Consider the following 16774-nt stretch of genomic DNA (forward strand, 5'->3'; position numbering starts at 1 on the left):
CATTAACAATGGATATTGTATCATAGTCATGCTACCGTCTTGTGATTTTTATAACATGATTCAAATTAAGATTTCGTCTTTTCAAGGTAATCTTTTCTCATTTATCTTTATCCAAGTTTCACCTTGGATGCTACAGCAACCAAGCCAGCAACTACTGTTGCAGGGGAGCCAGTAACCGCAGCAGCACCAATAGCAGCAGCGGCAGCGCTAACACCACCAACAACTAGTACCTTTTTCATGGTTTTCGCACGTTGTATTTCACGATTTGCAGCGATTCGAGCGACTTTTCTATCTATCAGTATTTTGCGAAGTTCAGACAAATCGTTTTCTATTTTTTTAAGCTCTTTTCTTTGATCAACGTTTAACTTATGATCTTTGAATTTTGCCATTAAACGTTGTTTTTCTGTTTCTGCCTGGTTGATTTTGTTTTGGACGTCATCGTTTTTCTTAAGGATTATTTCCATCTTTTTTCGAATCTCTTCATTCTGCTCATCAAACAATATGTTCTGGTAATACCCGCCAACATTTTTCTGAGTAAGATCTTTTACTTTGAAAATAACCTGCTGGGCAGCTTGTTCCTTTTCTTCTTTACAAACGTTTGAGATTGCAAGATATCCGCCTTTACACGATTTTAGGAAATCTTTACATGTATCTGGTAGACCAGATATAAACTGATCCACGTCGACTTCATCCTCATCAAGACTTTCTTTTCCGGTAAAGACAACTATAGTGAAGCCAAGAAATTCTTTGCCAAGCAATTTAGTTATCTTGTCAAACAACTTCCGGTCTTTCTCATCAATGCTTCGTTCACCGATTTTCATCACAAGGAGAAATGCATGAAGACCAGGACATGCAAGATGTGTACTTTCCATTAACTGCACCTTCAGGTCGTCTTCTGACATTGTCGTATCAAATATACCGGGAGTGTCCACCACCACCAGGCTTGTACCGAATCTGTTTACCTCTTCAACACTGCACTCGCTGGTGACAGAATCACGACTAGATGCAGACTTAAATTTCTTAGCACCAATTAACGTGTTAGCCGTAGTGCTTTTCCCAGATCCAGTTGAACCAAGTAAAACAACTCTCAATGGCGCCACTGAAAAAGAAATGAAAATAAAATATCTGCTGTATAGTGCGTTAAGTTAGCGGGTCCATATTTCGCAGTGTGATTCCTCAAAATGCAATATTCAAAGATCAGTAAAATTAAGATATAATTAATATTTCTTTTGTATTTTTCTTTTAGTATAATCGCTTGTGAACGGTGCCATTTCGGATAGAGTACACAGTTAAAATAAGTCACGCCGCGCCGATGGTACAATAATGTAGCAATTTTAACCTCTAACAGTATACATATGATGAAATAGAATAACACTTACTCCCTATAAGCATAAAGTCTTTATTGGTACTAGTTAGTTATTAATAAAGTTATTCATAAAGGGCAGCTGAACCATTGTTTGATTTATTTATACATATACTGTATGTGGATCATTGTCAAAAAAGTAAAGTTTCTTATAACAATAATAGCATAAGAAAATGTATATCGATGACCTAAAATGGAGTTACAACACCAAACTAAGAATCCCTGCGTAATTCATGTTAAAAGGGGAGATTCTATTCGCTGTTTTGCAATCTGACGCAGTGACGTAATTATTAGAGAAAGGTTAATAGTCGCTATTTTATCATTTATAAATGTACCTTGGTCTGTCGTCGAAAACAAATTCTTTAGTGCCGCAGCCATCTGTAAAAACGGACATAAATAGAGATCATTGAATAAACTAATTCAAAGGTGAACGTCTTAATTATCTAATTAGGACACAGGGAGTGTCGACAATAATACATTAAGTTGGAAGTGATGAACAAACATTGAAACATGTCCTCCTGTAAGAGGGGATGTTGTGATGGGGCTGATACCAGGGCTCCAAACCCTGGTAGCTCTCCGAAAACTGCTGGAAATTAATATTGTGTTTGTTTAAATAAATACAATTTCATTTTTGAAACCTCCAGTACTCAGTACCAGATATATACAAATTGATGGGAGTATTAGTGTAAAGTGTTTTATATAAATATAATCACAGGGGTGGTGAAGAGGAGGGGGAGAGGAGGGTGACAAAACGTCGTTATGGTAAAGGTTATAGTTTCACGTTTCCATTGCTTGTGATCTATAGTGGAAGTAATCCTTAGCGTCTATATTTTACATAAAGGAGGGACGTCCTTGAACTTTTACATTTCTTATATTCCCCTGTCATATGCCTACACATATGCAATCGATTCGTCATGATAGAAATTTGTAACCTTCACCACACCTGTGTGGTAATTTTGAGGTATATAGTACAGTTATAAATGTTGTCAAAGTATGAAATTGTTTAGGCCCATAGCCTGTGCTTTCCTGACTATTTGTGAGACATAAGTAAGCTAAGGCTTCCATAGATTAAATTTAATATCATATATATATATGTATTTATACATATTTACCTTGAACAAGAACCAAATCCAGCCGTTTATGGTTCCTCAAAAATATCAGATGGACGCTCCAGTTGCTTTGCACAAATATATGCCCGATCTATTGCGACGGTTTCTAATTATCCTAGCTTTTAAAAAATATACTACTCCTTCAGAATATCTCTCATACTATTAAGCCATTCAGAAGGATGTTTGCGAGACCGGCTGTGTGGATAAGATAAGATAAAACAAGTGCTGCATCACATAATTATTATTATGATGGTATGATAACGCGAGGTCTGAGTGATACCTGACAGTAAGTAAGCTGTATAAAGTAAACAAGGCTCTCTTTATCAACAAGAGACACAACATATACCGCACTCACCATGAATATACAAACAAATAAACATCATTTTCAGTAGAGGACCTTAAAGACAACTACGTTTCCGATACGGTATTGAATTTTTTAAATTTTAACAGTAAGACGTGTCCGATAATTTTGAAGAAAAAAATCAATTACCAAATATATATATATATATATATTAAATAACAATAACGAATACTACAGTTGTAAAAAACACTTAAGTATGTTTCAAAGACAGAATTTTTTTTATGTTGAAAAATGCATATGTTAAAACTGAAACATTTCATTATTCCAATACGGAAAGAATATTTAAGGTCAAATTAAAGATTAAACAATGAACAATATCAATTATCTGGACACTGCAAATTTCGATAATTGCAAAACCAAATACAATATTGATTAATCATGATTCACACATTTCAATTATTCTTCAACTTCTAGTCGTCATTTTCAAGCTTATATGTAATTAAAAAGTGAAATGCGCCACATGATTACGGCGACATCAGACAGAAAAATCACAATCAATTTATTATTAACTGGGCTCCCAAGCCGATTGATAATGAGGCATATCTTTTGAAAAACAAGAAACTAGTGTTATTTGCTGTATTTTGCTATTTTATGATATATTATTTTATATTATATATAAAATGGTTTTGTGGAACTGTATTTCTGTTCATATGATTTGTTTTGCTAATTCTTTATAAGTATTCTCTTTCGCCTCATCATGTTCAACTATTGACAGTCACAAGGTTAATTTAATGGATTATTCTTCTTAATCGATAGTTTTCAAATATCGATTTGAAGTGACAATCGTCCTAACACTTGATGCGTTACTAGTAATTTACAATCAAGTTCAAATACACAGTGTCGGGGCCTATGTTTTATATCAACATGCTCATGTTTCGTCTTTATCTGCTATATGGCCATTATAGATATAATGATCACCTATACTCATATCCTTAATGCAACTGATGAGTACACTTTTCAGAGGAATCAATGGGATCAACCGGGATCCGGGAGGAGTCCAGGACGACAACTCTACGCGGTATACCTAACAAGCCTAATACGCACTACAGCCGTAATGGCTATTTTTAGATTGTGACACTGTATATAAGTTTTAGTCATACTTTGGTGGTGACATGGTGTAGCTTGACAAATAAAATATAAATAGTTCTAACGCAGATGACATGGCAAAGATTGTCATATAAATACGGCTAATACAGGTTCCATATGACAGAAGTAGAGGGTATATCAAGCTGTACCAGTTGTAATTAATACGTGATTGGCATCATGTCTCAACGGAGTACACGATGTGATTTCTGCAGGAAAGGTCGTTTTTATGCTGAAAGTGATTGCGACTATTTGTGTAAAGGTACAGTTATACCATGGTTTGGTTTGACATAAAACATAAAGCTGGAAATACTTAGCGTGAAGAATTTGTTTCTCCTAACCTGTCTGGAAAAGATGGGCAGATATGTAGTGGTAGTTATCTCCCTTGAGCAACATTTTCTATATAAATGGATAATATTTACATACACATGCAGCTTAACCCCAGCATTGTATGAGATTCTAGGTTGATAAAAACCTAAATGAGGTTCTTCTCTTTGTCTTTTCAGTGGTACTTATTGGAGACTCTGGAGTAGGGAAAAGTAACCTGTTGTCCAGATTCACGAGGAATGAGTTTAACATAGAAAGTAGAAGTACTATTGGTGTGGAGTTCGCTACAAGGTAAAGGAAGTTTGAGTTTAGTTGTACATGTAAATAAAGAATATTATTTATCTGTATAAGCTAAACACTTAGTTTTATAATAATTAGCTCACCTTCCCGAAGGGTGCAGTGTGTCTGTTGTTCCGGCGGCAACATTTTCCATGATATGACATGATATTGCACCTACAACATGATAACTTAAGATGAAGGGCTTCCAAGTTTGTTCAAATAATTACATTGACCTTCATTTAATGTCAACAGGGGTAAGATATTAAACACTTTCTTACCAATAGCTAATTAAGGGGCCTAGATATCTAATATTGGGTTCTAAAAACAACTTCTTGTCAGTAATAATTATAATTATAAGAGCTAATGTCAAAAGTTATGTTTTGTTGTCCTTCAGGAGTTTACAAGTGGATGGGAAAACTATCAAGGCACAGATCTGGGACACAGCTGGTCAGGAGAGATATCAATCTATTACTAATGCGTAAGTATCTGTGTAAATACTGTGAAATAACTCAGTCACAAATATCCAAATAAATTAGAAACCTACAAATTCTACTTTTAGCTGAAGTCAGAGAAGAAGAAGTGAACTGTTTCTGCCCTTTTGATTCTTCTTTTGTATTGTGCCAAAATATGGTTCCATTACTGTATACTTTGACCGTGTTTGTGACAATAGTCAGATGGCCGTTAACGTAAAGGTCCATTGGTCTCATGTTCCTACATTAGGTTTAGTCTGTATGATTCTGTGTTACAGATACTACCGTGGAGCCGTCGGGGCGTTATTAGTTTATGATATAGCTAAACAATTGACATATGAGAATTTGGAACGATGGCTGAAAGAGCTTCGGGAACATGCTGATAACAAAATTGTCATCATGTTGGTAGGCAACAAAAGTGACTTGCGCCATCTACGAGCTGTGCCTACTGACAAAGCTAAGGCCTTTGCAGGTAATGGTCCTAGTGTTCATCCACCAAAAAATTCCTGTATAAGTGAGTTAATACAAAAATAAGGAGAAGACATCACAAATCACATTATTTTGTTAAATGTACAGGCATCAACCTGGCGCTAAGACTTTTGGAGTGAAATACTCAGAATTTTGGTGGAAGATTTTACTACAATCATTACAAACAATATGTGTCCTGTCTGTCGAGATTAAAAGCAGGATAGGCAAGAGCAATGATTAATTATTCCTCTAACCTGCTTTATAAAGCGTCAAAGAAAAAATTATCTGTCTTAAAATATATAACAGAAGCGTAGCAATGCGTCATGAAAATTAATGACAATAAAGTCTCCGGATGTATCGATGACGTCATTATCAAGTCCGTGTGAGCTGTGTTTTTCCCACTCCGGTAAAAGACAGAGTTATCTTTCCCTAACAACTGCGGGATAACCCTGTCAAGTATGGGAGAATAATCTATTATAAAACTTTGTTCTTTACAGAAAAGAATGGTATGTCTTTCATAGAAACATCAGCCCTGGATTCAACTAATGTGGTAACAGCTTTTGAATATGTATTAACAGGTAAGAAATCTGTTTGTGACATTGTAGGTTACATTAATAGATACATTTGGAAAGTAAACTAGAGAAAAAATAGTTAACTAGAGACATTGAATATTAGATTAGAGACATTGTATCGTAACTAGAGATGGAATATAAAAAAATGAAATAAATAAAATGATATAAATGAATTAGCATTGGAAGACAGAGGATAACACTTTAAATAATAAAAAAAAAACAATTATGAACCTCCCAACTCCTGCAACGAAGTCAATGGAGTATTAGTTGGCCGTTTGCATGTAGGTCTAATTTTGGTATTTTGAATTTAAAAGCTAGTAAAATATTCAAATTTATATATTCGCATGTGAATCGCGTATGTAGATTAGTTTTGAGATTAGAATACATTTCAAACCTTTTGAAAAATCTTAATTGATGATACGAGTTAAGAATTTTCTGTTTTAGCTATCCTTTGTTCGATGTAAGCGTGTTCGTTGTAAACATGTTTTATTGTATAATTTATAGTCATTAGTGACAGAGAAAAGACTCGATTATATATTAATGATCGATTTATTATTTTGCAGAGATTTACAAAGTTGTATCGATGAAACCGATCCGTGAGAGTACCGACGATGGTAAATCTCCGAGCTGTAATGTACAAACAATACAAGTGGCTCCTACAAACAAGCCACGCCCTCAAAAGTGTTGTAATGTCTGAGACAAAGGAAGTGGGGCCGCAGTGTCCTTCCGGTAAGGAAATGTGATATCAATCGGACGAAAATGGAATAAGGTGACATATATTTTGGCCAAGGACGTTGATTTTGGCAAATAAATCCATGATGAAGGTGAAAGGTGACTGTGGGCTGGAAGGCGTCAGTGGTAGTTCCTCAGATGAAAAAAAACCTACATACTTATTCCATGCGTGGAAGGATAAAGGGAACTATTTATTACTACAAGAGTGTTGTAGTCAGAGGACTCACTCCCATGATCTGTCGAGCTGTGTAGGACTATAACTGTGGCACCCATTCTCTTATTTCAGCACAGTCTATATTTAAGTGGCCACAACCAGTTGTACTTTGAAAAAAGTCAGATTAACGATCACACAGTTTCAGAACTTTCTGTAACATCTAGAGTGTGCCTCTGGTTTAACAGGTGTAGAGCGTTCATTATACCACTGGAGTGTGCCTCTGGTCCTAACGATTAAGAACTTTCTGTACACCACTGGAGTGTGTCGCTGGTCCTGCTTTCTGTACACCACTGGAGTGTGTCGCTGGTCCTGCTTTCTGTACACCTCTGGAGTGTGCCTCTAGTTTAACAGGTGTAGAGCATTCATTACACCACTGGAGTGTGTCGCTGGTCCTGCTTTCTGTACACCTCTGGAGTGTGCCTCTGGTTTAAACAGGTGTAGAGCATTCATTACACCACTGGAGTGTGTCTCTGAAAGTTGCCTTGTTTGAACGTGTTATATGTTGGTAAATAATTTAACGTAACAATTATGTGTGTATAGCAAGGTACTTATTAGATAACGTGTTTTTTGTTGTGTATCATACATAAATCATAGGAACAAAGTTCTGAAGGCTTATATAAAAACTCGATGACTGAGAAAATAGTTTGTATACACCACATACAAATACCGGTAAATGTATTTTGTGTTTGCAATAAATATAAAACCATGATCGATCATTCTGACCTGAATTTTAGTGTGAATGTTAATGATATAAATTGAACAGTGAACAAAGATAACGTGTGTACAAATGTATGAGAGGAAAACGACAAAGGAAAGAAAATATGTTGAATGAGAGCCTACGCGAGGAGGAAATACAATGTATGTAAATTATTTATTGAATAAAAATATTTTCTGGAAAAACAATATGTTATACTTCTACCAGTTGATACTCAGCTGATTTACATCCCTATATATGACATCACTACCATATAGTGATATGTACCCTAGATAAGTGATATTGTACCCTATTATAAGTGATATTGTACCCTATATAAGTGATATTGTACCCTATTAAGTGATTATTGTACCCTATATAAGTGATATCGTACCCTAATAAGTGATTCGTACCTTATAAGTGATATGTACCTATTAAGTGATATCGTACCCTATATAAGTGATATCGTACCCTATATAAGTGATTATGTACCTATATAAGAGAACCCTATATAAGTGATATACCCCTACCTATAAAGTGATATGTACCTATATAAGTGTGAGTGATATGTACCCTATATAGTGATATCGTACCCTATATAAGTGATATTGATATAAGTGTATATCGTACCCTATATAAGTGATATCGTACCCTATATAAGTGATGTATAAGTGATATCGTACCCTATATAAGTGATATTCGTACCCTATATAAGTGATATCGTACCCCCTATATAAGTGATATCGTACCCTTATATAAGTGATATTCGTACCCTATATAAGTGATATTCGTACCCTATAAGTGATATCGTACCCTATATAATGTACCTTATAAGTGATATCGTACCCTATATAAGTGATATGTACCCTATATAAGTGATATCGTACCCTATATAAGTGATATCGTACCCTATATAAGTGATATCGTACCCTATATAAGTGATATCGTACCCTAAGTGATGATAAGTATTGTACCCTATATAAGTGATATTGTACCCTATATAAGTGATATCGTACCCTATATAAGTGATATCGTACCCTATATATAAGTGATATTGTACCCTATTAAGTGATATCGTACCCTATATAAGTGATATCGTACCCTATATAAGTGATATCGTACCCTATATAAGTGATATGTACCCTATATAAGTGATATCGTACCCTATATAAGTGATATCGTACCCTATATAAGTGATATTGTACCCTATATAAGTGATATTGTACCCTATATAAGTGATTATCGTACCCTATATAAGTGATATTGTACCCTATATAAGTGATATCGTACCCTATATAAGTGATATTGTACCCTTATATAAGTGATATTGTACCCTATATAAGTGATATTGTACCTATATAAGTGATATCGTACCCTATATAAGTGATATTGTACCCTATATAAGTGATACGTACCCTATATAAGTGATATGATAAGTGATATGTACCCTATATAAGTGATATTCGTACCCTATATAAGTGATATCGTACCCTATATATGTGATATCGTACCCTATATAAGTGATATTGTACCCTATATAAGTGATATTGTACCCTATATAAGTGATATCGTACCCTATATAAGTGATATCGTACCCTATATAAGTGATATTGTACCCTATATAAGTGATATTGTACCCTATATAAGTGATATTGTACCCTATATAAGTGATATTGTACCCTATATAAGTGATATTGTACCCTATATAAGTGATATTGTACCCTATATAAGTGATATTGTACCCTATATAAGTGATATTGTACCCTATATAAGTGATATTGTACCCTATATAAGTGATATTGTACCCTATATAAGTGATATCGTACCCTATATATAGTGATATTTACCCTATATAATGATATGTACCCTATATAATGATATATCGTACCCTATATAAGTGATATTTACCCTATATAAGTGATATCGTACCCCAGTATATAAGTGATATCGTACCCTATATAAGTGATATTGTACCCTATATAAGTGATATCGTACCCTATATAAGTGATATTGTACCCTATATAAGTGATATCGTACCCTATATAAGTGATATCGTACCCTATATAAGTGATATCGTACCCTATATAAGTGATATCGTACCCTATATAAGTGATATCGTACCCTATATAAGTGATATCGTACCCTATATAAGTGATATTGTACCCTATATAAGTGATATCGTACCCTATATAAGTGATATCGTACCCTATATAAGTGATATCGTACCCTATATAAGTGATATCGTACCCTATATAAGTGATATTGTACCCTATATAAGTGATATCGTACCCTATATAAGTGATATCGTACCCTATATAAGTGATATTGTACCCTATATAAGTGATATTGTACCCTATATAAGTGATATGTACCCTATATAAGTGATATCGTAACCTATAATAAGTGATATCGTAACCCTATATAAGTGATATTGTACCCTATATAAGTGATATTGTACCCTATATAAGTGATATTGTACCCTATATAAGTGATATCGTACCCTATATAAGTGATATTGTACCCTATATAAGTGATATTGTACCCTATATAAGTGATATCGTACCCTATATAAGTGATATCGTACCCTATATAAGTGATATCGTACCCTATATAAGTGATATTGTACCCTATATAAGTGATATTGTACCCTATATAAGTGATATTGTACCCTATATATAAGTGATATCGTACCCTATATAAGTGATATTGTACCCTATATAAGTGATATTGTACCCTATATAAGTGATATTGTACCCTATATAAGTGATATTGTACCCTATATAAGTGATATTGTACCCTATATAAGTGATATCGTACCCTATATAAGTGATATTGTACCCTATATAAGTGATAAGTGTACCCTATATAAGTGATATTGTACCCTATATAAGTGATATTGTACCCTATATAAGTGATATTGTACCCTTATATAAGTGATATTCGTACCCTATATAAGTGATATTGTACCCTATATAAGTGATATTGTACCCTTGTACCCTATATAAGTGATATTGTACCCTATATAAGTGATATCGTACCCTATATAAGTGATATTGTACCCTATATAAGTGATATTGTACCCTATATAAGTGATATTGTACCCCATATAAGAGATATCGTACCCTATATAAGTGATATTGTACCCTATATAAGTGATATTGTACCCTATATAATGATATTGTACCCATTAAGTGATATCGTACCCTATATATAAGTGATATCGTACCCTATATAAGTGATATCGTACCCTATATAAGTGATATTGTACCCTATATAAGTGATATCGTACCCTATATAAGTGATATTGTACCCTATATAAGTGATATCGTACCCTATATAAGTGATATTGTACCCTATATAAGTGATATTGTACTATATATAAGTGATATCGTACCCTATATAAGTGATATGTACCCTTATAAGTGATATCGTACCCTATATAAGTGATATTGTACCCTATATAAGTGATAGTAAGTGATTGTACCCTATATAAGTGATATCGTACCCTATATAAGTGATATCGTACCCTATATAAGTGATATTGTACCCTATATAAGTGATATTGTACCCTATATAAGTGATATCGTACCCTATATAAGTGATATTGTACCCTATATAAGTGATATTGTACCCTATATAAGTGATATTGTACCCTATATAAGTGATATCGTACCCTATATAAGTGATATCGTACCCTATATAAGTGATATTGTACCCTATATAAGTGATATCGTACCCTATATAAGTGATATGTACCTATAAAGTGATATGTACCCTATATAAGTGATATGTACCCTATATAAGTGATATTGTACCCTATATAAGTGATATTCGTACCCTATATAAGTGATATCGTACCCTATATAAGTGATATTGTACCCTATATAAGTGATATCGTACCCTATATAAGTGATATTGTACCCTATATAAGTGATATCGTACCCTATATAAGTGATATCGTACCCTATATAAGTGATATTGTACCCTATATAAGTGATATGTACCCTATATAAGTGATATTGTACCCTATATAAGTGATATCGTACCCTATATAAGTGATATCGTACCCTATATAAGTGATATTGTACCCTATATAAGTGATATTGTACCCTATATAAGTGATATTGTACCCTATATAAGTGATATCGTACCCTATATAAGTGATATCGTACCCTATATAAGTGATAATGTACCCTATATAAGTGATATTGTACCCTATATAAGTGATATTGTACCCTATATAAGTGATATTGTACCCTATATAAGTGATATTGTACCCTATATAAGTGATATTGTACCCTATATAAGTGATATTGTACCCTATATAAGTGATATTGTACCCTATATAAGTGATATGTACCCTATATAAGTGATATTGTACCCGTACCCTATATAAGTGATATTGTACCCTATATAAGTGATATTGTACCCTATATAAGTGATATGTACCCTATATAAGTGATATCGTACCCTATATAAGTGATATTGTACCCTATATAAGTGATATCGTACCCTATATAAGTGATATCGTACCCTATATAAGTGATATTGTACCCTATATAAGTGATATTCGTACCCTATATAAGTGATATGTACCCGTACCCTATATAAGTGATATTGTACCCTATATAAGTGATATCGTACCCTATATAAGTGATATCGTACCCTATATAAGTGATATTGTACCCTATATAAGTGATATCGTACCCATTATAAGTGATATCGAAACCCGTATGTGAGTGATATTCGTACCCTATATATTGTGATAATGATATAAGTGATATCGTACCTATATAAGTGATATTGTACCCTATATAAGTGATATTGTACCATATATAAGTGATATTGTACCCTATATAAGTGATATTGTACCCTATATAAGTGATATCGTACCCTATATAAGTGATATTGTACCCTATATAAGTGATATCGTACCCTATATAAGTGATATCGTACCCTATATAAGTGATATCGTACCCTATATAAGTGATATTGTACCCTATATAAGTGATATTGTACCCTATATAAGTGATATTGTACCCTATATAAGTGATATTGTACCCTATATAAGTGATATTGTACCCTATATAAGTGATATTGTACCCTATATAAGTGATATCGTACCCTATATAAGTGATATTGTACCCTATATAAGTGATATCGTACCCTATATAAGTGATATTGTACCCTATATAAGTGATATCGTACCCTATATAAGTGATATTGTACCCTATATAAGTGATATTGTACCCTATATAAGTGATATTGTACCCTATATAAGTGATATCGTACCCTATATAAGTGATATCGTACCCTATATAAGTGATATTGTACCCTATATAAGTGATATCGTACCCTATATAAGTGATATCGTACCCTATATAAGTGATATCGTACCCTATATAAGTGATATTGTACCCTATATAAGTGATATCGTACCCTATATAAGTGATATCGTACCCTATATAAGTGATATTGTACCCTATATAAGTGATATTGTACCCTATATAAGTGATATTGTACCCTATATAAGTGATATTGTACCCTATATAAGTGATATCGTACCCTATATAAGTGATATTGTACCCTATATAAGTGATATTGTACCCTATATAAGTGATATCGTACCCTATATAAGTGATATTGTACCCTATATAAGTGATATTGTACCCTATATAAGTGATATTGTACCCTATATAAGTGATATTGTACCCTATATAAGTGATATTGTACCCTATATAAGTGATATCGTACCCTATATAAGTGATATCGTACCCTATATAAGTGATATTGTACCCTATATAAGTGATATCGTACCCTATATAAGTGATATCGTACCCTATATAAGTGATATCGTACCCTATATAAGTGATATCGTACCCTATATAAGTGATATCGTACCCTATATAAGTGATATTGTACCCTATATAAGTGATATTGTACCCTATATAAGTGATATCGTACCCTATATAAGTGATATCGTACCCTATATAAGTGATATCGTACCCTATATAAGTGATATTGTACCCTATATAAGTGATATTGTACCCTATATAAGTGATATCGTACCCTATATAAGTGATATTGTACCCTATATAAGTGATATTGTACCCTATATAAGTGATATTCGTACCCTATATAAGTGATATCGTACCCTATATAAGTGATATCGTACCCTATATAAGTGATATCGTACCCTATATAAGTGATATCGTACCCTATATAAGTGATATTGTACCCTATATAAGTGATATTGTACCCTATATAAGTGATATCGTACCCTATATAAGTGATATTGTACCCTATATAAGTGATATCACACACCTCTCCGACTCTGGTTTGGTTCTGTACATAGCCTAGTACGACATGTCAGATACGAAGTCATATCGCTTGTAGCACGTGTTTATAGGAGTTGGAGGAAAGCCAATGAACCCGGAGAAAAGCCGCTGATTAGTGGTCAGTACATGGCAACTACCCAATCAGAGATTCGAACTCACGACCGATTCTATCTATAACACATTATGGATTTATTATCATTATTGTTAAAAATCGTCTTTTATTAAAACGAGAATGGTTTTTCGAAAAAACGAAATCGTATTTCGTTAACACGAGAAAAGGTATTTAGTAAAAACGAAATCGTATTTTGTTAAACGAGAAAAGGTATTTAGTAAAAACGAAAGCGTACGTATTTGGATGGAAAAACGAAATACTATTATTAGCGAAAGTTGAAAAAGTCACCTCCTGTGTGAGGCTATATGTTGTGATGTGACTGACCCCTGGGCTCCAAAACCTGGCGGCTGTCCAAATTGTGTTTGTTTAAAAATACAATAAAATATCAAAGAAACACAATTTAACAAAGCATGACAATTAATTGACTCGTGCCCTATCCGTGCCCAGAACTCACGATCTACGGCACCCAATCGCCTAGCCAAACATATATTTGCCTTCTACCATCGCGCCACATCCACGTCCCCAAAAAAGGACGTTTCTATGACGAAGTGATAGTCGGTTCGATATGCTGACATGAACACTGTGGAAATTGTAAATTAAATCTTTGGATCAACAACCCATAGTGTATATGATACATTGTGTTTAATAATTATGAAATATCAAAGAAACACAATTTAACAAAGCATGACAACTTATTGACTCGTGCCCTATCCGGGCCTCGAACTCAAAATCTATGGGGACGTGGATGTGGCGCAGTGGTAGAAGGAGCAGGAATGTTCGGCTAGGCGATTGGGTGCCGTAGATCGTGAGTTCGAGGCCCGGATAGGGCACGAGTCAATACATTGTCATGCTTTGTTAAATTGTGTTTCTTTAATATTTAAAATTACAGTTCTACTTATCTTATGGACATCTTGTAACAAAGTACCGATTTATACAAACAAATGGGAGTGTACAAACTGTTTTAAATGAAGACAAACAGGGGAATGGGGTAGGGAAGAAGGGGAGGGGAACAACAACATAGTTATGGTTAAAGGTTAGTGTTTCACGTTTTTCTTGTTTGTAATCCAGGTTCGAAATAATCCGTATCGTCTACTTTATTTCACATGACGAAACAACATCCTTGAACTTTTATATTTTTTTTTAATATTCCCCTGCTATATGCCTGCCTTATAAGTCATCAATTTGTCATGATAGAAATTCCAATTCACCACACCTGAAAAAGACAAGGTAAGTGTGTGTCCGAATTTCAAGGTAAATAGTTATAAATATTGTCGAAATTCACGTAGCCTATGATTTTTATACCTACTTGTAAGATAACAATACGCTAAGGCTCGCATAAACCCATTTAATATCCTATATACAAACATACGCCTGCTCTATTGCGACGTTTTCTAATTTGTCCTTACCTAAGATACACTAGTTTATCAGAATATTAATCATACTATCAGGCCTTTCAGACGGATGTTTGTTGGACTGACTGTGTGGATAAGATAAGATATAAAAAATGCTGCATCACATAATATGATAATTTGATAACATAGTCAAAACAAAAAAGTTTAAACTGGTATTCAGTTAATTTTATCTTATTTTTTCATTCTATAATTACATATAATAATATATCCATTAGAGAGATGTATTGAAGAGATAATACCAGGATAAAGCACAATTAACATTTTAAGGATTATTAAAGTTGGTGTTGAAATATCAAACAACAGCGTAATATAGATTAGAAAGTGTTTGCGAGGACTAAAATGACTATTACGTATGTACTTTGTGGTGTCCTTTATACGATATGTTAAAGTTGTTAAAAGCTCCATTTGATGTACTATCTGTAGAAATGTTTTCTATATTAGGGTGCCAATAAGACACTATATGAATTTCAAAACAGACGTTATACAAATGTTTAAATAATCTATATATAGTTCAAGAATTCATCTGTAATCTTTTGACTTTGTCCAACAACACATTTATTAGATCAGCATCCAAAAATTCAAGGTACGGAAATATTGTACTGCAATTTATTCCAGACATCTATTGGAAACAACTTTCACTGTTTTATCTTCGCTATGTTAGCGTATAGGTTATCAAGTTTTACTATTTACAACAATAACATTATATTAATTAGATTGTTAGAAGTTTAGGGAAAGCCGTAATGGGTATGCCATGATTATATATTAGGGCTTTAAATGTGATAATTGTATTGTAATTGTACTGAACGTCCATTTAAACTGATCATTTAAAGTATGTCATAACAGTAATATGATTTTTATGTCAACTTTATCTTGTAAATCAACAACTATGTAGTAAAAATTGTAATAAGAATTGTTGTTTATATATCCAACTATAACTTGCCTTAATAGCTAGAACGGTGATTGATATTCTATGTATATTTACTTATATGGTGATACTATTTAATGTGTTTTACTAATCAGTTTTTACAAAGAGTACCATGTGAAGGTTTGCTATGTTAAACAGGTTTTGTATCTTTATATCAATAAATAAAGACCATACTTATCACAACAACATTCTAGTAATAATGTCTGTCTCCGTCACCATGCCACGCCAATCTAAATTTGGAAAATTCAACATCTGCAAATTAAAAAAAACACAATCTTGGTGTTTCATGCATGATAATTGAAATTTTAGCAAAAT

At 33.4% G+C, this 16774-nt stretch overlaps 2 protein-coding genes across 5 annotated transcripts in view; one reads left to right on the forward strand and one right to left on the reverse strand.

Moving 5' to 3' along the window:
• The window catches only part of LOC138336374 (GTPase IMAP family member 7-like), a 17111-nt gene continuing 337 nt past the window's right edge, over nucleotides 1-16774 (reverse strand). Inside the window, exons 2-5 of one of the 4 annotated variants that reach the window (XM_069285841.1) lie at nucleotides 16634-16711; nucleotides 4627-4696; nucleotides 1699-1741; nucleotides 1-1099 (exon numbers count right to left, since the gene is read on the reverse strand). In XM_069285841.1, coding sequence (XP_069141942.1) covers nucleotides 108-1099; nucleotides 1699-1741; nucleotides 4627-4686 — 1095 coding nt within the window. In that variant the 5' untranslated portion in view covers nucleotides 4687-4696; nucleotides 16634-16711 and the 3' untranslated portion in view covers nucleotides 1-107. Of the gene's footprint in view, nucleotides 1100-1698; nucleotides 1742-2475; nucleotides 2829-4626; nucleotides 4697-16633; nucleotides 16712-16774 lie in introns of those variants that run through there. The other 3 variants (XM_069285843.1, XM_069285842.1, XM_069285845.1) reach the window with 3 other exon arrangements.
• Nucleotides 3972-7532, forward strand: LOC138336375 (ras-related protein Rab-11A-like). Its single transcript, XM_069285846.1, has 6 exons — nucleotides 3972-4178; nucleotides 4423-4534; nucleotides 4917-5000; nucleotides 5271-5464; nucleotides 5958-6038; nucleotides 6596-7532. The coding sequence occupies exons 1-6, from the start codon at nucleotides 4097-4099 to the stop codon at nucleotides 6727-6729; spliced, it is 687 nt and encodes a 228-aa protein (XP_069141947.1). The 5' UTR covers nucleotides 3972-4096; the 3' UTR covers nucleotides 6730-7532.

The sequence above is a fragment of the Argopecten irradians genome, chromosome 12 (genome assembly GCF_041381155.1).
Source record: "Argopecten irradians isolate NY chromosome 12, Ai_NY, whole genome shotgun sequence".
Taxonomy (NCBI): domain Eukaryota; kingdom Metazoa; phylum Mollusca; class Bivalvia; order Pectinida; family Pectinidae; genus Argopecten; species Argopecten irradians.

Excerpts from the sequence above, each read along its gene's own strand:
- LOC138336375 (XM_069285846.1), top strand. The coding sequence starts at position 4,097 with ATGTCTCAACGGAGTACACGATGTGATTTCTGCAGGAAAGGTCGTTTT. Across the intron at positions 4,179-4,422 it reads TTGCGACTATTTGTGTAAAG|TGGTACTTATTGGAGACTCT; the intron begins GTACAGTTATAC and ends TTGTCTTTTCAG. Across the intron at positions 5,465-5,957 it reads CAAAGCTAAGGCCTTTGCAG|AAAAGAATGGTATGTCTTTC; the intron begins GTAATGGTCCTA and ends TGTTCTTTACAG.